Below are 24,459 nucleotides of genomic sequence, written 5' to 3'. Positions count from 1 at the left end.
CGAAAAACTAATCAGTTGGTTCACTCTTCATTATTTGATAACGTTAAATCACAGAATATTTGTTTAAAATATAGAGAGAATAAATTTTCCCCTCAAGATATTCAGAATTTAGACCCAACATACAACTTTTTAAAAACTTTTGACTGATTTCATGATTTTCAATGAGTAATTTAGTTGAAAGAAGATACTGATGTAAAAATCCTATAACTTTATTAAGTATTTCGTTATTTATTTTATAAATATGATTCAACAAAAGAATATTGTAGCAATACAAAAAACTACTATGAAATTATATGCTACATTTAATGATAAAATTAGTAACAATATGTTAGGTCATATATTTTTTTATAGAAAAAATTATGATTCTGAGCATAGAGTTTTAGCTCAGAATTTTTAGTGTTTATATTTTTGCGATTATTACATAAAAAATTGTTAAAAATAATTTTTAAAAAACATAATATTTTATTATTTTTGGTACATTGTAAAATTCATAATTCAGCACTATACTTCTTGCAGTTATAAATAAGAGCAAGTTTAATTTTTTTAATTTATCTTAAAATATTTATATTTATGTCTTCATAATTATAATTCGCTATTTTTCGGTTATATAAAAGAGAGAATTTGCTTTTTCAGTTTCTTCCCAAATGTAAGAATAAAATTTATATTTCTCTCCATAAGTTCCTTGAAAATAATCAGCAGCATCATTATGTTTTGTGCTTTTCAAATGTTCTATAATTAAAGATGGTTGAAAATAATATTAGCAAATGTTACATTCAACTTATCTCTCTCTTGTTTTACCTTTTGTCATAGCAGTATTATTAATGTCAAATTGAAATGCATCCCATAAATTAGTCATATTTTATTTGTTCTAATTTATAAAATAAAAAGTTATCAGATTTTTCAAAAATGGAAAAATGAGTTGGTATTTTTTGAATATAGGTCACGGAAAGCTAATTTATAAGATAAAAAAATTATTAGATTTTTGAAAATGACAAAATGGATTTTATTTTTTAATTCAGTATATTTTTTCAGGTTTATGTATTTTAAATTTTTTGCATGAGATTTTCTTACTCAGTTAAAAATTTATAAGTAATTGATATTAAACCATTTTCATATTCAGTTAAAATTTATGACTAACTCATTTTCAATCAATTTCATATTTGTTTAAATTTATAATTTAACGGTTTTTTCAGTCATATTTCTTGATGGGATAAGGTTTTAGAAGATGTTTGGGTCTGCCCCACTGATCATATAACCGATGATAATATGTGGGGTAGTAGCCCCCTATATTATCTACTGTCACGCGGTGCAAGTGTGTTTGATTGATTCATACAACAGTGTCCTACTGGTAGAAGTGCAAAGCTTTCCCCTCTTACTGGGACAGTGTTCTTGAGTGTGTTGACTGCATATTACACACACAGGATAGTGCAGGACTCTCATAGTGATGGCAGCTCAGTTTTTGGTCTTTAAATGTTAAGTACAAGTATGATATTCACCGTTATTCTCATATAAAGTATCATACTTTCCTGTAATAAGCAGGTTTTGACTGTTGCAAGTCAACGTCCTCAACTCTCAATGCTACATGAATTCCGCATATAGTTTTGAGTGTCAGGTAGCTGCACTGATAATCTTCTCATCCTGGCCAGAGATAGAGTAACAACTGCCAGTCACAGGAACATACAACCTTGTACAGCTTATCTTTAGCTTCTTCTTAAAAATCCACACTGTTACCTGTGCTACCGCCTACGTCCTATGCAATAATCCTGCCCCTATGATTTTCTCACCCATATCGACCACATTTTTTCCATATATATTGTTGCCACTGACCTCAACATCCATAGTAGATCCACTGCAGAACTATAACGATGGCTTCAATTACCAGACTCCCTCCAAGATGATATTGTCTTCATCACTGTTCCTGAAAGCAGCACCATCTCAGATGTCGTCCTCACATCTCCCAAACTCTACAGAAGCCTCACTGCAGAACTCCTTGATCCAGCTGGAGGTGACCACCTATCTATCCTCCTCACCATATTCTACACGGTACCCCATTTCCATGCACTGCATCCCACTCTCCACCCAAAAGTTGTACATAACTACTATCATGCCAAGTGGAATGCCTACCAGGAAACCATAGATACCCAGACTGGAAGCCAACCCCTAACCTTCCACCAACCTGATAATATTGCCCATTCCAAAGCCTATGTACAACTGCCCTTGTCAGATGCTATCCCCTCCCATATCCCTCCTAAACCATAAATCCTAATCGCCACACTCTCCCACCACAAGCTTTACTTCTCCGTCAATCCCATTACTTATATCACTCCTTACTCTTGACGCGTGACTGGGATACACTCACACACCACCAGAAAATACAGCGGCACATTACAAATTTACTCAATGCCAAAAAAAAAACGTCGGGACTGGCGCCATACATTCACCAAACTCAATACTACACACCCAGTTACTCTTCCAAGTACTGTAAAGCATTCCACTGACTTACTGGCACCCATTCCATCCCTCACTACCCGAGCCTTCTCAACAAACTTCCTTTCTCTGGCGACCTGAGCAAAGAAAATCACTTTGCATCCTACCTCTCCAACATTTTCTCCATCCCTGATGACCCTCAATTTCACTACACCTAGTTCCCTACTGCCCATGAGAACACAGATACCACAGTCCCATCCCTGGCTCCGAGCTTTCAGTACTTGAACAACATACCAGAATTGAACACCCCAAACACAGCAGGGGACATGAAAAAGTATTTCACTAAAAACACAATTCATTCACTGGTCATGACCATATTACCAATTGCCACCTTAAAGAATGCTATGTCTCCTTTTCCATCACCCTTGCAACCCTGTATACCACTCTCCTCTCCACAGGTTACTATCCCGACCTGTCGAAAGCCTCCAGAATCCTATTTTTTCTCAAACCAAACAAACTCCTCACTGGTATCTCCTCATACCGCCTCATCTATGTCTTTAGCAAGGTGTTTGAACCATTCTCCCCCAACATATCCACTGCTTTCTGCACCAAAACCCACTGCTTTCTGTTATCCAATGTGGCTTCTGAACCTCCCCCCCCCCCTTTCTCTGCTGATATCATCTCCTCAACTTCATCCATCTCCTATCCCAACATTTCAATATCCGTAAATCTGCCATCTTTGCCCCCCTTGACCTAGAGAAAGCATACGACCATGTATGGCATTCCGGTCTCCTTTTGAAACTCGAGACTTACACACTTCCCGTAAACTATGTGGGCTTTATTGCATCCTTCCTCTCCAGTCACCCATCGTTCCTCATTGTTAACAACACCAATTCCTGTACCTTCCATCCCTCTGTAACACTGCTCCAAGGTAACATTCTTTCCTCTCTTCTTTACCTCTCATTGCCAATATCCCCAAACCACTTCCTACAATCCACCTTCTTCAGTATGCTGATGACATCTCTATCCTACCCACCAGAAATTCCAACGATAACTCCAAACACACCTCAGTCAGTTTACCTCATGGTGTAACCAATGGTTCCTTAAGATTAACCCTTCGAATACCTAGGTACAAATTATAGGACACATCACCTGCACCTTCTGTCTCCATGATTTCTCCCTCACCATTTATGACCAACCTATTCAGTTAACTAACACACTAAAAAACCTTGGACTTACCCTCTACCTCCAACTAACATGGAAACGTCACCTGCTAACCATCCAACAGAATTCCCACACTAAACCAAAACTACTAAGTAGCTGAACTTGAGGATTACAGCCCTCCACGGTCATTCACACATACAAATCCCTTATGTGTTCCATCCTTTGCTATGCCAATGTTCCATGGATATCCTCCCCAAATAAGTTCTGTAGGTCCCTCCAGATGTTCAAACGCCATACTATCTGCCTTGCTTTCTGCCACAAGCATCTTTCACCAACTCATCAAATTCCCACCTCTCCTCACTCACACTAAACACCTCCAAACAACCTACACCATCTGTAAACTTCACTTCAACAATCCTAGTGTATTCCATATCCTTTCCAATCCTAGTGTGCAGTCATATCTCTACCTACGCATCCGACCTACTCTCCACCTGCACACCATCCACATCCTCTCTCAAAGAAATTTCAACTGTACCCCTCTGTGAGACCATTAACTCCCCACAGCATATACCCATCCTACCAAAATTGAATCCATCCTACCCTATTAACCCCCTGAACCTCCAATCTATACATACAAATACAAGTTACCTCTCTCTCCTTGTACCCGACAGTCCCCTGTGTCTCAACAACACCTCTTGCCGGTCCTCAGTCCTCATCACTACCACAATTTCATATCCACCCTTGTTTTCATCTACAGTCTACTGTCCCAGGGTAGATCCCTTTCCAGTTTTAGTGAAAATGCATGGTTCTCCATTTTCAATGGTCAGAGTATCTTCTGTCATACTCAGATATTTTCAAATACTTTTTTTCAAGTGTTTAGCGTTCTTCAAGTGTCTTTAAGTGTGCCATCTCCCTACATTTTTATCACTGTTTTTAAACAATTCATGAAGACAGCTTTGTATTATTTATATTTTTCTCATTCACATCACCTTTTAAAAAGATTTTAATTTCTTGGCTGAGGAGTGGGTTATTTGTACCACTGACAAAAATGGCTCTGAGCACTGTAGGACTTAACTACTTTGGTCATCAGTCCCCTAGAACTTAGAACTACTTAAACCTAACTAACGTAAGGACGTCACACAGATCCATGCCTGAGGCAGGATTCGAACCTGTGACTGTAGTGGTTGCTAGGTTCCAGACTGTAGCGCCTAGAACCACTCAGCCACTTCGGCCAGCTGTACCACTGACGACCTGACCCCTGCCCACATGGAGCGAGTGGGGATGAAATATCAGTAAAGAAGAAAAACAGCTACCTACCCTCCACTACATGCATCCTATACCAGCTTATAATATTTTTCTCCCTCCTCTTTGACCTTCAACCTCTCCAAATATTCTATATTAGCTGTAAACTCGACACAACCCACCCCCTGGCTTCCCCCCTGTTCACTGCTCCTAGTACCCTGCCATGCCTCTGTCATCACATTCCCCCAATGCTATACCTCCACATTCCACATCCTCTCCCAATGAAACTTCAATCGCCTAACCTTAGCCAACCATGAAGTCCACCCTCATACATACCCATGCTACCAGATCTGAAGGAATTCACACCACCTCCCCCACTCAGGTCTCCCCTCCTCTCCACTCCTGTCCACCCACATTCTAAGGCTTGGTCTGCAAAGGCATCCCTTTCCACTCTCCCAAATTCCTCCTCTAAACATCCATCCACACAAATATCTTCTTACTCACTATCCCAACTGCTGTTTACCATGATACCCTTATTCCTTTCTCTCAAAGCTCACTCATCAGTTCACTCATCTATGTCTATTTTAATCAGCCAATACACCAGCTTTTACTTATTTTTAACATACTCAGCTATCCCTCTGTCTTTTATCTTTTGGGAAACATTCATATGCCATTTCTTCTGTGTCATTCTTTTAATTAATCAACAAACCTGCCTTTTATGTTTTAAATTATGCGACTAGATCTGTCTTTTGTTATGTCAGACATTCATTTTATCAACTGCCATTTACAATTTTATAATGTGTTTTAAGCTTTGACTCTCATATGGCTGAACTATGATGACTTGTCTCCATTGACAGCCCACCCCCATCAAAATACTGTGTGGGCTATGAAAAGACAATAAAGAAAAAAAAAGGACAGGTCTCTATGTATCTGAGGACTGGAAGTCCTATTCCTTTCAGGAATAAGAACTGCTTGTGCTGCTCTCAAGGTTGACACTCCTTAGGGAAACGTTTCCAGCCAACAATGTCCACATCTCTACCATTGGCAGCACCTGTTGCTGTCCACCATTGTCATCGCCTCCACTACCAGATGTCGCCATTATTGCCAGTCCCTGCTGCTCATTATTATTATTGCCTTCACTGCCAGATGGCGCCACTGTTGCCAGTCCCTGCTGCCCATCAACATAAACGCCTTCACTGCCAGATGTCAGCATTACTGCCAGTCCTCACTACCCACCATCGCCATTGCTTCCAGTCATCACATTAGCTAACAGTACTTGCCCTTGCCACTGGACATCACCAGAAATCACCTAGCCCACGTCTCTGTTGCCAGTCTTTGCCTCCATCAGCTAGTCACCACCATTTCTGTCCTCATTCAACGATGGATCAAACTATAACTACAACGTCCACTATCATCTACTCGTATCTGCACTCAACTCCCACCTCCTCTTACTCCTTCAGCCCTTACTCACTGTCCCATCCTGCTCTTCCTTCCTCCTTTCCCACTGGCCAGATGATCCCATCTGTCTTCTCACTCTCACACACGTCATACCCTGACTTAATTAACTTCTCATTTTCAGACATCATCACACCAGCAAATTCTGCAGCTTCACCGCCACTGCTGCTACCGCCACCACCACCACCACCAACCCGATCATCACAGTAAGAACTGCACCAGCCAGCTGCGCCATCAGCCTATATTTCTGCTTCATTGCCACCACTGCCATCATTACATCTAAATCCAGAAGCAGAAGTACCAGCCACACCTACACCAGCAACAACCAGACCAGCAACATAGTATATGCATCAGCTCCAACTCCACCAGCTCCATGTCAGAAAATAAAAACAGTCAGACAAAACCCTGTCTCACTTCAAAATCAATATCTTCTGACATTCCATCCTCAAGAGATCCCTGCAACTCACCTAGTGCAGATACGCCACCGATCACTGACACCCCGACTGCTACCCAATCATCCCCACTCACCAGGTCCTGTGGAGTCTGCTCCCATCTCTTCCCACACATCTCATCCAACACATTCTTCATCCTATCATATCCTGATGTCAGATTCTTCAGTCATAAAACACTTTCTCTCAAAATAAAAAAGTACCTTCCAAGCCACAACACATCCCAACTGATATTCTGCAAAGACTCCATAATCATGAAATCATCTGATCCTAATTTCCAAACCCACCTACTGCAACAAGTACCTTCCATCACCTTTGGTCCACATATACCTCCCTCCTGGCACTCAGCCCACCACAATACATAAAATCCAATCCCTTCTTCCCCCCCCCCCCCATCCATTTGCCTATTCTTACAGCTGTGATCAAGGGAGTGGACCCTGAAATCACTGTGGGTCAAGCTGAAAGCGAACTAAATTCCAATCCTGACTACTAAATCCATAAAGTCCTTCGAATTTGTCACCATTCTGGACCGACATTCCTCATTTGCATCTTTCCCAAAGATCCCTCAACCATAGATCACCTCCCTCAGAATGGAGTCTTCATCTACCGCCACAAACATGACGTTCAGCCTTCCAATCCCAATCCCAATCCCAATCCCATGACTACCATTGCTACAAATACCTTGTCTACAACGATCATTTAACTTTTGACTGCAACAATCGTCCTACCTGTCCCACTGCAAAGCCAACGACCTGTACCAAGACTGTCCCAAACTCCAGTCCCCACCCACCTGCAACATTGGCAACCAGTCCTACCCCAGTTACCCCTAAAAGAGTACAGTCAAACACCCACCAACACCAACACCAAATCTGAACTGATCGTCCCAATCTGCCATACTGACACACCACTCCACCCAAACAACTTCCTATATTTTACTCCTACTACTGAATACATCATCCACTTCATCACCACTGCCCTTCAAAACATCCACACATTCGAGCATTTACCTATCCTCCATCAGTTCATCCTTACAGCCCATTCCATATTTAAATGCCATGGCCACAAATTCACAAAACCACTATCACTTCCTCTTTTTCAAAGTAGACACACTCATTTAATACATTCCATCCCACCCCTGAGCAGCCCCTCCAAACCCACAGCAGTCTAAATAACTTCTGTCACTTCCCATTTCACAACCACACCACCAACGTTTCTTCTTCTCTACAACTTCAGCGCCAGCTCTCTATCTTCATCTTTTGTTTCACTTTCCTATGTGATAATACGATGCCTTCCATCTACCCCTTACCTGGAGCTGGTCATCAAGCATCATCTCCTGAAACTTGCCACCTATGAGCAGCTCGCAATGAAATGCCAAGTCCTTCGCATCAGTTCCATCTGGAAATTTTCAGTTCTCCTATTTTGTTCACATTTTCATTTTTTAAAACATTGCATTATTATGTGCAAAACTGCAGACTGAAGAGTGGCTACATTGCTGTTGCCTGTGCGCCCCCACACGGAGGGAATGAAATGACAATAAAGAAAACAAGAGATAGCTCTCTGGTGGTTGGTTAGGTTACCTCTGTCATCTGATCAGCACACACACACACACACACACACACACACACACACACACACACACACACACACACACACATTTATAAGCATAATACTTAAATCTGTTTTTTTTTCAGTTTCCATCCAGAAAGTATTTATATATATGTGGGTTATAGATTTTATTGGTGTTTCTCATTATCTGTTCTAGAATTCCTCTCTCATTCCCTACTGAGTAGTTTTGCAGGAGCGCGAACCTCACAGGCGCCTCCTGCAGTGGCTAAGTCCCGTTCAAGGTCACCCGCCTTGCACAACAAGATGGCGCCTATAAAACACAGCCATGCTTCTCAATACCAGCATTCCCCTCTCTCGCTCCCTGTGCTCCTGGTAAGGAATTTGTTTAAATCCCTCTCTGCATGGAAGATCCCAACTTAGTTTTAAGAGAAGCACTATACAGTGACCTCTGAGTGGGTGGTAGCCAGGGAAAACATATCACAGGACAGGACCTGCACAAACATCCTTTCTCTTGGATGTTGTGGTGGCAGTATTCTGGAACTTGGATTCTGACAGTGTAGAGCCAGCCTCAGTATTCAGAGTCTTCGATTTCCTTCCCCAGTATTCCAAACTGGCCCTCTTGCAACCCCATCTTGTATTCTGACTCCATAGCAAGACTGTATCAGTAGTTCAAGTCAACCAACATGACAATGCATCATTTTGAGTTTCATGCCGATTTATACTTAGGACAACCACCACCTCACATTCACACTAGTGCAATTGGGCTTTTTTTTCATTTCCCGTCAAAATTAGGACTTCCTGCCATTTTATGCATGGGGCAATGGGCCTTCATCAGAGGAGGGAGAGATTGAGGAGGGGGAAACCCATAACAACACTGATTATGTCATCAGTGACTCACAGCACCTGAACTGGCCCAGCCTCCCTACAGGTACATGCAGGGTACCTGTAAAATAGTACCTTCTTTGCGCTTTGCACATCTTTACATCACAAGAATCCTTCGCAGACACATTCTGATACATAATAAACAATATTCTCCCAATATTCACGGAGTGTGGATGACTCAGACGCCTCGAAGTACTGTAACTAATATCTTCACTATCGTAATTGTAGGGCCTACTCATCACTTTGCCTCTTACAGCAAATAAATTCTCCAACTCAGAAAGAACTGCTTACCAATATCGTATACATTAAGGGCCTAGCCTTATTACTTGCAATAACATTATCCTTATACAACAGTGTTCTTACAGCAGATTGTAACTGTTATGTGTTTGGGTTATTGTTATAAGCAAACCTAGATCTGATACAACTCTTGGTATTTACGTTCCCTGACTGATTTTCACTGGCAAGTGGACGGGGCATCTGATTTGTTGATCACTCTGTACAGCATCATCGCTCAGTAACTGTAGATCAGCTCCAGTTTGAAACATGTAGCAGTCTTTTGTAAAGTGATCACTGCAAATGATATAATACGATAGTGTCCTCGATTGCCTCCCTACCTTACATATGGTACACATTTACTTAAAAGCTTAGCGGTTGAATGAGAAAAGCTGTAGAAAATTTAGATATGCTTACTTTACTGGTACCTAATACTTGAGTTTTTCCAACATCATTTTTTTTTACATTACCATAGCCCCATATTAATGCATAGCGTTCATTACTTATGCAACTTGTGGAAGTGAATGCAACATCATGTCATCAATCTATTATTGCCACCATATGCAATATAACTTTTGACAATTTTTGTTAACAAAATACGGCAGCATTACAAGTAGCAAGCAGAAAAATAACAAACAGCTTCGAATGCCCCTGTCCAATATGGCGGTTCCACCGAAGACTGTAACAGTTTTCTGTGCAAAGACATATTTGAGTTGTGTCTCCAGTTTACTACAGAGCTCACTGAGGCAGAATAACCCACTAATATTGTATTAAATGATTGGTGATCAGTCACTGGATACAATAACAACTGTAAATTGCCTACGCAAATGAATTTGCAATCAGGTGCAAATGCAGAGTTCGTCTGTGCAGTCTTTTACTGTCTCTCGTCCTCCTTCCCTCCGCCTCCTCCCTTCAAATATAACTTACAGCCATGTCCTCATTTAACGTGTAACATAAATGCCTAGTATTTTAAGAACAATATAAATACAATATATAAAATGATTTAACATAATATTAATAATTTATTTACATCAATGCTCAGTACAGAGTGCTATTGTTTTTTGCGGGAGAGGGCGGATGAATCCACCTACCCCCCCTTGCTCCTTGGATTTGCTCTTATCTGGATTGATCTAAAGTTGAAAAGCCACATAAAACTTGTTTTATGAAAAATTAAAGCTTAGGATACATTTAGAGTATACTAAGGGAACGAAATTCACCTACAAAAGAGGATGCTTACAAAACCCACAAACGACTGGCTCTTGACTGATTCTCACCAGCCTGAGACCCTTTCAATGAAGGACTTTTTAGAGGAGATGGAGAACATTGGAAAAAGAGTAATATCTATTTTATTTGTGAAGCAAAAAAATCATTTTATTTCTTTCTGCTTTCATAGAGCTTGGATCTGCATTAGTACCACAAATCACTTTTTGAAGTCAATCATACAACTCAGAGAGTTAATATTAACAGTTCATTAACTGAAATGAATATTTTTATGGTAGTATTGCAGCTTCCTGTAGTGTAGTTCATAAATAAAATATCTACTCTGTTATGTTAACAAACACTCATTAATATAAAATAAATAAAAGATATTTCCTTGCAGTAAATGTAACAGATGATTGTCAGAGTATGGTTGAGATTTTTTGCAGCATTTATAGCTGTCCATAACATTGATAAGCCAGATGCAAGTACCTTTACTCTAAAAAGAGAACATTCATATAACATATGTATTATATGAAGCAATATAATGCTGTGCATTACAATGAAGAACTGTTGTCCTCTTCTGTATTTGACTGAGATGTTACTATATGGCTTGACATAGAGCTGTTGAAATAATTTTAAAGTATGAAATTATACTGCCTACATGGTCTCTAGTCATGTAGTATTATTATCACAGGAATTACTCTCTCATTGTTACTGATCATTGTACGTTTGTGTACTACTTGTATGAAGCACAAGTAATTCCATGTGAGGGTCCAGTCTGGTTCCAAAATCATCATCGAAATATAAATCTTCAGTTGGTACTGCTTCCCTAGGAACCTAAGTATGTAAAAAAAGGTCATACTTCATTCTCTATACACTAGATGAGGATAAATAGCATGAGCAAAGTACTTTTCTATCAGTAAATATTAATGACAAGTTCCCTGCTCCTAAGCAGTGACTGTAATGTGTGCTAAAACATTTCATTTTCTACTTGTGAATACTTACTTTGACATTTTCGTTGTTATTTAGGGTCACAATTTCAGTTATTGGGTTTTCCAGTGAACAGTAAATCAAGCTTGTCAATTGTGGACCAACATTCCCTTGCAGTTTAAGTGTGTTTAATTCAGTTGGAAATTCCGTAGGTTTTTGAGCATCAACTTGCACTAAACAGTGATCTCTTTTTAATGGTTGATCCTTTCTATTGGAGTTTGAAATCACAATGACAGGTTGATTAGAAGCCTTTCTTCTAATAACCTCTTGATTTTTTGAAGAAACAGGTGTAAATAATTTTGGCAGTTTCTTCACACTTTCTTCATCATATAAATGTGTAAATTCCATTTCTTTATCTGTAATGACAAATAAGATGGAACATCAAACAAGATTAATAACAATTAAAATGTACAAAATTGTTATGTTACATTGAAAGGTTCTGAGAGAAAAATAAAACTATTGAGTCTAACAGTAACTTCTGCAGTTAATATTATACAGGTGGAATCTGACAATTTACCTTCTTATCTACAGAACTGGATTTTCCCAAAATAAATAATCTAAATATGAAGGCAGCATACCTTCACTGAGACATATAGCTTTCTATGATGACAAACAAACATATTTTTGTGAACTTTAAAGAATACGAGAAAGTGAAAGAGGTTTCTTGGAAATTCTTATCTGTTACGCAAATATACTGCTCTAATACTTGTGCTACGAGTATGATAGGAACACACTTATCTCACTGATAACTTTTCTGTTATTATATATGAACAAAAACATAAAATAAAGAGTGGTGTAGTGCAAGAAGTCGCTATATACCCTATTTTATCAAAAAGTATTACCAGACTTAAAGTCATCACCAACAGGGTTAATCAAAACATTGTTCCTCATTTTTAAAAACTGTTCTTACTGCCTAATACAAACGCAATACAAGGAAACATTTATTGGTGAAATACAATGTCAAAAAGTTTTTTTTTTCAGTATATTTTAAAATTTTCAGTTTATGCATCAAATTTCACACAGAGCACATGAAGCTGATAAACAAAGTCATCCGAAACTCTTCCCATTCATATGTATTTATTTCATTGGTTAGTACTGAGATTTTCTTGGTAATATATATATGTCATCACCACTGGTGGTCGGTTGCTATTTCTTTCTTGCTGCAATCAGCTTTCAGTTTCAAATGATAACTGTACCTTACTACTGTTAATAGTTAAGGCTAATTCTGGGGACTTACACTGAACACACCTATAGTTAAAAAGTGTTAGATTCACACTGCCTTTTCCTGAGCTATGAGAATGTGCATTGCACTCTGTAATCAATATAGTTGATCCACACTTAGCTCTCTACTATTTTACACCTAACTCTTTACTTGTCTTACAGAGGAGATTTTCTTTAATGAAAAATACTCATATACATACTACACATAATCTGTTCCTGATGTTACATAGTGCATGCCCGACCTGATCAGCGTTAGCCTACAGTTTCCATCCCAACAGGACAAGACACAAAGCTGTGCTCAAGACCATGATGTAAGTGATGAAGTCTTTGGTTTAAGGTTTGCGTCTGTCTCCAAGCCAGAAGACACTATGTAGTCCCATGGATGAATGTTACAAAATGTGAGTTGTGCATACACTTTCTGAATCAGGAGAGTGAGCACCATCACCTCATAAAACCACTGAATGAAGTCGAGGATAGCCTTGGAACCCACGTGACAGATATTATTGGTACCCAAATGAACAACTTGCAGCTTGCTGCATCCAATCAAGTCAATAGCTGTCAGTTTTCACACCTCAGATAGGAATTCATGGTAAACGTACAAAGACCACACTTCTTTCTTCATGATTGACTGTTACTTCCCTTACAGTCCCCATCACTTCCTTAATTTTCGAGCTCGATCATGTACTTTATTTTTCGGTACCCAATGAAAAGCTATTATGTCTTCAGCAGGAGTTTAGTCTCAGCAGGAAGATTCCGTATAGTCTGAGATGATGAAAGGGCTTTCATTGTCTCAGGCATCCTATCAAAAATAGTCAACACACCATACATGTTATTTTGCCATACATGAACAGCCATGCAGACAGTAACTACACATGATATCTTCCCTTATTCATAACTCCACCACTGTCTACCATTCACAGATATTGGCAACTTATGTTGGTATGAAAGTACACTACAGAATTCTTAAGTATGAGTATAGCTCTCATAAACACACAAGGAATCAAAGATGTTAAAATTAAATCAATTAAGCACACGGAGATTAAATAGCAAATATTTATTTCAAATCCAAAGCTTGTAACAAAGTAGGGAATCAAGATGCTTTGTGCAAGCAAGTGCTGCAGCTTCTTCAGACATAAGGCATTATATCTGGACTCTAAGTAGCTGTTGCAGCACAGTACGGTCTTAGAACTTCGCAACTGTACTAAATACTTTCGTGAACTTTGATAACAGGTTCCTTGCACCAAAACAAGAAAAAAATACCCAGTAAACATGGGCTCTTTGATATTGTGAAACATGTCTCTTCTACAGCTAGCTCTTTGCTTTCCATAATTTGGGAGGAATGAAAAAAAAAAACAGTAAACGTGAGCTCTGAATTCCATAGCAGTGCGTTATGAACTATGACCATTCATTCCTCTTCTATGCTTTGAAACACATATCTTATATGGAACAAGTGCTCAAAGCTCTTAATGTATGCATTTTAGAGTAAATGTTTACTGGACCTTTTTCTTGTTTTGGTCCATAGTTTACTACCTCTATCGAAGACATGAGGAGCAAAAAGCTTGCAATGGAAGAGATCTGTTCCATAGTGTCATAGTGTCGAAGGTGAGCAAATGATCATAGCTCTTAAGGCACTTGCATTTTAGATACCATGTTTATTTAACAATTTTAAAGCTGTTCACTTCAGCTAATGAAACACATCTGAATATATATACATACATACACATATATATATATGTTAGTGAACAGCTTTTCATCATTCAATGACTGAGAGCAGTGACGCTTGGAACACAGGGTGTTTTCAAACTGATTTTACAAGGGGGGACAATGTAACTTCCATCAAAACAAAGAAAAATTGTTAAATAAACATGGTATCTAAAATGCAGGTGCCTTAAGAGCTATAATCATTTGCTCACCTTCGACACTATGACACTACGAAACAGATCTCTTCTATTGCAAGCTTCTTGCTCCTCATGTCTTCGGTAGAGGTAGTAAGCTATATATATTCAGATGTGTGTGTGTGTGTGTGTGTGTGTGTGTGTGTGTGTGTGTGTGTGTGAACGAAGGAAGGGGTATATTTATGTAATTTTAGGGCCAAATTTGAGTGGATCTTTGAATATATTAGTGGTGTATTTGATTTCAGTCATGTAGGTCTAGGACAAGATTCTTCATTATATTGCAATGTATGATGTGTACCAATCACAAATTGTAATGAGAGTATCACGTTGTTTAACATTACATTGCATGGCTAGGCAAGTCATACAAAAACAACAGACTATATGAACCCTTCCTTTGTTGGTAACTATAATCGTATTCAGTTTAGTCAGATATATTTTGAAGCATTTCACAAGAAAAATATGCATGTTGAAAATATGAGCATGTGTGACTTTTGTGGGGGTTGGCAAGTGATGTTAGTCAAGTGGTAGAATGTGTCCTTTCAGTCCTGACAGGTACATAAAAAGTAATTTTATGTGTTTGGAGATACTAATATTGGTAAAAGTATGTCAACTGAGAAAGTACAGACATGACGCTACTGCATGTACATGCAATACTATTTGGAATTTGTTTTCATGGGTTATGATGAATGATTGCATAAAGTTATAATGTTTGAGGAATTTCAGTGGTCGAAATACAAACACTGTGAGTACACACTGTAGCGAATTGTTGAGGGTAACTGATGACAGTGAATATTAAGAATAAGCCTTGCCTAACAATTTCATATAGAGATATAATAATTTTTGTTTGAAACAAAATGGCTGTTCGTGACAAGGCATTACTTTTTATTTTGTATGTTATTCATGTGAATTTTCATATTATCCATTGTTCCTATATAAAGGAGAGGACTGATGCATTCGAGACCCCATATCATAGGGAAACCTCATGCATCTCCCTTATATTGGAAGAGGATGGTGATGTCGAGGAAACGATGACATCCGAGTCAATAGATGGACCATAAATGCATTATTATGGTGCATATATTTGGTCATATGTGTTGATGGGACACCGAATTTGTTGATACATTTAACCTCAAATTCAGTTATGGTAAAGTAGGAGATCAGAGTTTGTTTGATACCTGGGCCCTGAACTTTCCTACATTATTGCATTATAATATTAGTTATGAGTTTAAATTTTTTAGTAACAAATATTACACTGTAAATATAAATAGGGCTGTAGCATATGTTTTTAGAATACATGTACATATAAAGAGGATAACTAATGATTCAAAAGTGCAGAAAACTTTTTTCATCAAACAAAGAATTATGGAGAGAGTCCATATAGGATGTAGTCTAGTAATAAGTTAGGTGCCTTTAGCATTGTAGCGCTTGATTCAACTGGTGCTCCTTTGGAGAAGACATACAAGGAACAATCGCTATGTATACTGTGTATTCCAAGGTGCTCATGTTTGCAGAAGGCGATAAAGTTACTGATTGGACTACTTTGGAGAATATGTGTAAAGCAGACACTAAGTTATTTCAAGGAACTGATCCATTTCACATAGGTGTTCTTGTGTCCAGTCTAGAACCGAAAAAAATGACACTACAGAGTGAAGCTAAATGATTAAGAACAGAGTATATAAGGCATTTTGTAAACCAAAAGGAAAGGTTACATTCTACATAAAGATTTTGTACTACAGCACATGTCTGCAATCACCTACTTTTATTCCAACTATCTGGATTCCACAAGGCTTGCATTCCTGGTACCAAATGATGCAAACATCGACACATTAGCTATTACATTTTATGGAAATAAAATTATTCTTGATGCTATTATAATTTTGTTGTAAGAATTGTGCTATTAGAAACCAAACTGTTATGAATTATTACACAGTTCAAGGACGCATATAGAGATTATGTATTTAAGACAAACAGTATAAATTGCGACAACAGCTGCTACTATTTTAGGCCAGGTCGATACAGACCACTGTAGTATGGATATTGTAACCTCAATGACAAAAAATCGAAAGTGCATCCTCAGTCACACCGCGAAAGCCACCCTATGAAATGGCTTCATGGGTAAGGAGGCCTCCTTGTTAGGGTGAGAAACAGTGTTTGCAATCAATCATATACAGATAACAAGTTAACACATTGCACATGTGATAAGGAGTATTCATGAGCGTTGGAGATGTGTAAGTATTCTATATCACACATTTGCACCTACAAGATGGCACATAGTGTACATTTGGCTGCTAGTGCCAACAGCCAGGAAATGGAGACTTGTAAGAGTAGACAAGGGATGGAATGCCTCTGTAGATTTGCAGATTATGCAAGCGGCCTACACTATTATTACTTGTAGGTTCTAAAATCTCGAGTGTTTTTCCGTATACAGGAGAAAAATGAACTGTGAGTGGAAACCTGTGTCAGAAACCGTCATTCATCAAAGCAACAGAGCATCGCATTCATAGGAGACAAGACCTGTCTACGCAGCAGGTAGCTAAATCTTTTCCACAGCCGATCGTGACAATTAGTCGCAATCACTGAACAACAAACAACACTGCGAAACGCTCCTCCTATGGTCCGTCAGCGAAAAATGCGTTTGCTGTCGCAGGAGCGACCTATCAGCAGGCACCGGCACCTATAACTTTGATGTTCTGTAGCATCGTTGGACGACGTTTCAACGTTCTAAAATGCGTTGATGCACAGATATCTGTGGGTCCGTGAGTTCGCACTTGTTCAGGTCCTCATTTCCAGTTAAAATGCATTTTTCGGAAGTGATAAATTGAAGCTAAGTGAGCAAAAGCTAATTTCGTTAGGATTGAGGAAACCAAACGAAGAACAAATATGGCGACACTGTCTCTGACCGGGTATTGAATTTCTGCTTGCGACGACCTGATTGGCTAACTTCAGTGCTAAATAACTCCGAAACTGTGCAACGTACAGAATTCTTTCTTAACAATTATTTCTCATTACGATCTCCCCTGCAACACCCTTACAAGCTTTCCAGACCGTTTCTGACCACTCTGTATACAGGGTGTATCGGATATAGGCGCAAATATTTCTGCTAGTGACTGAATGCAGTGTAGTGAATAGCATTACATCAGTATTTACGTCACTTGCAGACTAATAATTACAGCTATTAGAAGCTGTATATTTTTAGGTTGGGTAGTACCTCCAAACACATGTGGCAAGACCAAACCATTAATGATTTTTTCCACTGGGTAGCAGGTCAGGTGTCGAAGTGCAGATGCACGGTCACAAAATGTCAAGTCTATACTGACAGGGGTAGCCCACATAATAGTGCAGTTACAACCACGCAGAAAGCGTCAGGTAGTAAATTATGTGACATGTTGATGGGAAGACTGTTTCACACAGAAAAACACATCCAACACATGAATGTGTGCACACAGTGAGATACCACATATAAAAATACCTGCACTTATACCTGTTACACATACAGGTTGTCTCTCCTAAGAGTTGTCAGGCACATTTTCTCTTGTGTTGCGGTGGATATTTGCAATTTCGTTTTTGGAAAGTGTAGCTGGAGCCAGTCCAAACAAATACCGCTCATTGCCTATTTCATGCGACACTCACTGTCGACGAAAAGCGTCGGTTTGTTTCCTGCCACAAACAAAATGATCTCTAATTTGGTATTTTATGTGCCCAATCGTTAAAGCGGCAATAAAATAGTATACAGCGATATTCTTTTCATCGATAAGCATTTACAGGGTCATAAAAACGCGAAGAGTACCTAGTACTCTAGCAGCGACAGCGTCAACTTGGCCTGTACGACTACTACCACCATTCGGAAGCGCTGATAAGTCGCTGCTTGAGTATTGGATATTCTTCGTGTCTTACTATTCGTCTCAGTGGGTATCGATAAAGCGAATATTGCACTAGACTACTTTAGGACCGCTCTGTCCATTACGTACATGAAATTCCGCGTAAAAAATTTTTTATTTGTGACGGGAAACAAACCAGCGATTTTCGTCGACAGCGGGTTTTGCATGAAGGACTTAATGGGCAGTATTTATTTGGGCCGACTTCAGCCACACATTGCAACAAGATAACTAGAAACACATGCTGAAACACCTGAGAATATGCGCCTGACGACTCTTATGAGGGACACCCTGTACATGTACATGGTGCTTCCGTGATGGTGTTACAATCTGTCAATTTGCGGTATGAGACCCTGTTCTGGAAATGACTGGGTTGGAAGTTATAAGCGAAAATTTTTCTGGTACCTCTGACAATGAAATACTCATACATGTACTGGTACTGTTGTTGCTGAGATTGTAAAATAGACAATTTCCAAAGGTGGTAATATGGACCAAAACACGAAAGAAACTTCTAATAAACAAGGGCTTTTGAGAGCTATAAATACTTGTTCATCGGAACGATAACATGTTGCTCTTATGGTAATCATTTTAGAACCCATATTTCTTTGACTTTTTTCTTGTTTTGGTCCATACTATCACCTCTGATAGTTATCTGCCCTACAATCTTAGCAACAACAGTACCACTATTGGTATATGTATTCACCGTCAGAAGTTTCAGAACGATTTTCGCTTGCAAATTATGACTCCGTCATTTCTGGGCCAGGGTCCCTTACCCCAGATTGATACCTTCACCCTTCTTCATGACACCTGAAAATTTATAACACCTTCACAGAATCATATATAAATTTTGTATACATGATTCTACACACACACACACACACACACACACACACAAACACACACACAAACACACAAACACACAAACACACAAACACACACACACACACAAACACACAAACACACACAAACACACACAAACACACACAAACACAAACACACACACACACACACACACACACACACACACACACACATACACACACACACACAGAAATGTTATTTTTTTTCTCTGTCAGTGTTTAGTTCTCAATGAGTGTTTTACAGTGGCTTCCCCATTTTTATTACTTTAAAAATAGTCATCCAGCTTATCAAAAATTTCGTTTGATTTTCACAAGTATGTTTTGATACCTAGTAATTTTGATACTAAGGGAAGTTATCAATCAATATTAACTCATTTATTTTACATCTTCCCATTTTACAGCATTTAATTTAAACAATCCCCATCATTACTTGTATTTGACATGTATCTCTCATATACTCTGAATATGAAGACATTAATTGTGTACTTGTGACAGTAAATTTTAGTTAATGTATGTTCTAATTAAATTTAATTTTAATGTATATAGCACATAAATACTTGAAAACAATTTAAACTTTTCTTCTAAGAGATGCTAATATACTTACTTTCTTGTTTAGTATGAATTTGCTTGCACAGTGCAATTGATGAACGAATTCCATTGGTAGGCTTTGGAACCCAGATTTCGTTTTGGTTCAAGGAAAGTGCATTAGTGTTATTTAAGTTGCTCTGTCTGTAAAATAAGTAAGTTAATGGAAACAGGAATGTGTGATTTACATCTCACTAAGCATACTTATGCTCTACAGTCATGATGTAATTGCAGTTATTTCCAACTTTCAGAGACATGTCAAGAGCCCCCACTTGGGACTGTAAAACCCCCCAAAAAGATAGCAAAATTTATAAGTGAAACTGATTAATCATAGTTCTATCTCTAAACATCAACATGTCATTCACTTTGAGCTGTAAGTTTTGTTGGTCAGCTCCCTTGCAAGTAAATTAGCATTATATAATGGTCAGAAAGATGTACAGCCTTAACACAGAGGGACTAAAAAATCACACTACCTGGATATACTAACTGAAAACATACTGTAAAGTATGATAGTAAGCAAATGAGTGAAAATATCTTGTTCCTTTCCATATCACTGGCATATGACTCAGTTATTCTGTTTAAGTTATGTACGTTTCTGTTGTTATTTGCCTGTGCATACCACCAAAAGTGTTATATTTGGTTACAACAACTGCTTATTTAAGATTTGTGAGAGTAAAAACAGCCAGTAAACCTTAACATGCGCAGTAATTATGATGTATTAATTCATGTTCCATAGGATCTGTGGCATAGTATAAGTCAGCAAGTGACATATTTAAAAGGATTGTCCAGACTCGTTGCTGTGTGAATTTTTATTTCTTTCACTTTCACTACAGGTCTGTTTTGGATAAACTGCCATTACTGAGTGACCTGTAGTACAATGTAAATGACATTATTTTCATTATATAATTTTACGATATAGTAGGACATTGAGCAAAGATTGCTACTTACATGTATATTGCCTAGATGGATTAATATACATATAATGTTGTCAGCAACCGTGTTTTTATTGTCACTCTTTGTCTGATGAATGAAGGTATTAATTAATTTGTTGTGACTATCGTTAGAAAGCTTTGCAGCTACAATGATATTTACATTATTTGGTTCTGTGTACACCTATCGCCGTTATATGTTTATAGTAATCTATATTTATAGCAATCGTAAATGCTATTAATTTGTAGGAATTTATTGGGTAGATGTTTTTTATTTGATGTGTATGCTTACGTTAACTTCTGCTTCGTAAATTATGACATTCTTGTATTTACTGCATTGCCACTCTACATATGTTTCCAGAGTATATGTATGAGCAAAATGTTAAGGATTTATTTCTGTCTGCATCGTCTTTGGCTGTGCACTGCACTAAAAAGTTATCTATTTCCTTTTCCGAGTATTTCATAAAAATTTTAAATAATATTTATGTTTAAGATCAGTCTGTTGTTCGACATGTCTTGTGGTTACGTGTACACATATTTCAAGTTTCTTGAGAGTGTTCATGGTAGGACTTTTTGGAAGTTTATGAAGTATCTGCGATGCATATTCAGTTGTATCTATTGTGTGTTGAGGGTCTTTCCGATGGAGAATAAATATCCATTGGTTGGTATGGCTATTTTGAATGAGTTCTTTAAGCCATGTGAGAAAGTTTCTCCCAGTCCGGTCTATGTTGAAATTATTACAGCTATTGCACGTGATTTTATATATCCCAGGCTTAGCATACATTGGTGACTTTGTTTTACCTGATCGTAATTTCACTTTGAAGTTGTTACTGGTCCATAAAACTAGCTGTGTAGTTGTGGGTCTGAATAAAGCGTCAGTTTTCGCCTACGTTGGAGAGATTTAAGCAGTTGGTATGTATTTTGTTTTCTTTCTAGATATTGTTTCTTTGATTAGCCGTATTTCACTGTGTACTGTATTGGGCTTGGGTGTCTTGTATTTATTGTACAATTTAGTGATGATGTTGAGAGCGAAATTGTTTTTATGTACTGTGTATCCCTGTGTGTCTATCTCTTTTTCAGTCGGTAGAGTCACAGCAAACATGTATAAATTTTAAAAAAATACTAAAACTCATTTACATTTTTAGGCAAATGCAAGTCATGCCAGAGACAGAGGCGGAAGTAGGAAATGAGCTAGTATGTCGCAGGTGGTCATGTCATCGGCACAGAACTACACTGTCTTAAGAAAGGAGACTGTGACAGAAAACCAAAGGAAGCAGGACAAGCATGTTCGTTAGCTCGGAAGACATGTTACAAGGAACGTTATCTCTTTCACAAGAGCATATACTGAGGAACTAACACAGCTGTTAACGGTCTGTTAATTGAATCTAGCAGAATAAGGACACCACCAGCGGTCATCATGAACTATGTCTTGCTTCATTACCTCATGTTAGCTCCCTTTAAATACTTCAACTCTTAAAAAGAGATGACCATTGAGATCGATGGCATTCACAGCAATAGCATTCGATTCGTTGATTACAATACTGTAGTGAATCTATGTCCTAGATGCTCCAACGCAGTCTATGAAAAAGCCACAGACTTACTCAAGATGATGAACTTCATGCTTCTCGCCGCTACCACGTACTGATGGAAGAATGGACTGTCTTCTGCGAACTCCACATCGCACAGTGCTGCCAATACTAGACTTCAACGCAGATACCAGCAGCTGGGTCTCTTGGGATCCACGTTCCTCTTGAACAATCAGGCGCCTAGCAGGAGTGGGGAGGTCAGCCTACCACGCCACTATTGACACCAGATACATTGTGGATGGGTCATCAAGGGTCGTCATAGAATTCGGAGAAGGACCAAGTAGACTCCAGCAGTAAGCACCAGAACTATTTCACGCTGGGCAATGGTCTCAGCTGCTTGCCGGAAGTCTGCAGCAGCGCCAGGGCCACTGACATTTTCTCCTAGCCGTGCAACCACTGATCTGAGTCAGTGGACGTCAGCTATAATTCAACACAGAACTGAATGAGCAGCAGCTGAGACTGGTGTGAAAGAACGACGACTTGTAAATATTGCGACTTACAGATTGAACTCTAATAATGTTTTACAGGCGTCGTTGACACTTCACAGGTTCCCAACAGCTATCCTCACTTCACGCAGAGGTGTCTCCGCTCGGCTTTCTGTAATTTGATGCCAGACACATGCACTCCGGCGACTTCATGAGATGATTTGTCTATGGAAGTGTTTGTCTCCAACACCTGGAGTTCGAAAATAGTTGTCTGCTTCTATGACGTTCACACATTGCAGCGGTAATCGCAATGCGGTAAGCACAAAAATCATTTTTCCTTTTTCTTTGCTTGTGATATGGCACGTTTAAGCAGATGTATGGACGTGCTATGTCCTACGGAATCTGTTGACTTGTCAGAATTTAAAGGAAATTACAAAGTGACATATTTGGTACTGGTGAGATGTACTATTTGCAATATATATATATATATATATATATATATATATATATATATGTGTGTGTGTGTGTGTGTGTGTGTGTGTGTGTGTGTGTGTGTGGGTGTGTGTGTGTGTGTGTGTGTGTGTGTGTGTGTGTGTGTGTGTATATATACTAGCTATTTACATACATGTAGAATATACTTTCAGTAAACTGGGAACTATGTTTTGGAAACTGGATACAAATTGTTATATGATGTTGAGTAGGCTATTCTCTGTACAGAAGCTGCAATATAGGACAATGAACACTTTTTTAAATATTTCATTTTGACAGAACGTAGGACAAATCACATTCTGAGGTTTGAGTCTGTTTACCTCAGCCAGTCTATTTAGATATGTATACTGAGTTCCAAAATTATTGCCTGGAAAATGCTGGAACTAATTACTTATCTTCTTATTTTATTTGAACTCATGAATAGACCGGTAAAAAGCATTGTGTTGTCATCTTTTTTTCTTGAGGAAACTAAGAGTGGGAGTACAATGCAAAACTCAATCATGCACATTTTGTGGTGTACAGTTACGAAGTAAAATATAGTTGCATGTGATAGCATTTATTAACAGTACTTGCTTATATAATTTTCCATTCAGACACCTATGTACAGATACTGAATCCTTTTCCAGCCCAGTAATGTCATATTGCATCATCATATTTAACTGTTCGCCAAGACCAAATTATATGTCCAAAAATTATAAACAGCAGTGAAGGACCTTCCAAAATTTAATGTGATTACGTTGGGTACTGGGAGTTTCACAAAACATAGAGTGTCAGACTATGATGGACTGAGAAATATGTTGCTGCATGGTGTATAAGCTACAGTGCACAGCAGGACATTCAAAATATTATATGAAGGTAAATGAAACAAAATAATTTTAAAATTGCTGAATGTGTATATTAACTACTAAACAGTTTGACAATGGTGTCAGTTATGGTAACTTGTTGC

The 24,459-nt window shown here is 38.5% G+C and overlaps 1 protein-coding gene across 1 annotated transcript in view; it reads right to left on the bottom strand.

Moving 5' to 3' along the window:
• Positions 1-10,606: 10,606 nt before the first annotated feature.
• LOC126183621 (uncharacterized) overlaps positions 10,607-24,459 on the bottom strand; it is a 227,241-nt gene continuing 213,388 nt past the window's right edge. The window contains exons 16-18 of the mRNA XM_049925739.1: positions 20,104-20,228; positions 11,664-12,004; positions 10,607-11,495 (exon numbers count right to left, since the gene is read on the bottom strand). Coding sequence (XP_049781696.1) covers positions 11,370-11,495; positions 11,664-12,004; positions 20,104-20,228 — 592 coding nt within the window. The 3' untranslated portion in view covers positions 10,607-11,369. The remainder of the gene's footprint in view (positions 11,496-11,663; positions 12,005-20,103; positions 20,229-24,459) is intronic.

This window comes from Schistocerca cancellata, chromosome 4, assembly GCF_023864275.1.
Source record: "Schistocerca cancellata isolate TAMUIC-IGC-003103 chromosome 4, iqSchCanc2.1, whole genome shotgun sequence".
NCBI lineage: Eukaryota > Metazoa > Arthropoda > Insecta > Orthoptera > Acrididae > Schistocerca > Schistocerca cancellata.
Note: the sequence above shows the minus strand (reverse complement) of the source record. Positions and strands in the feature narration are given on the sequence as shown.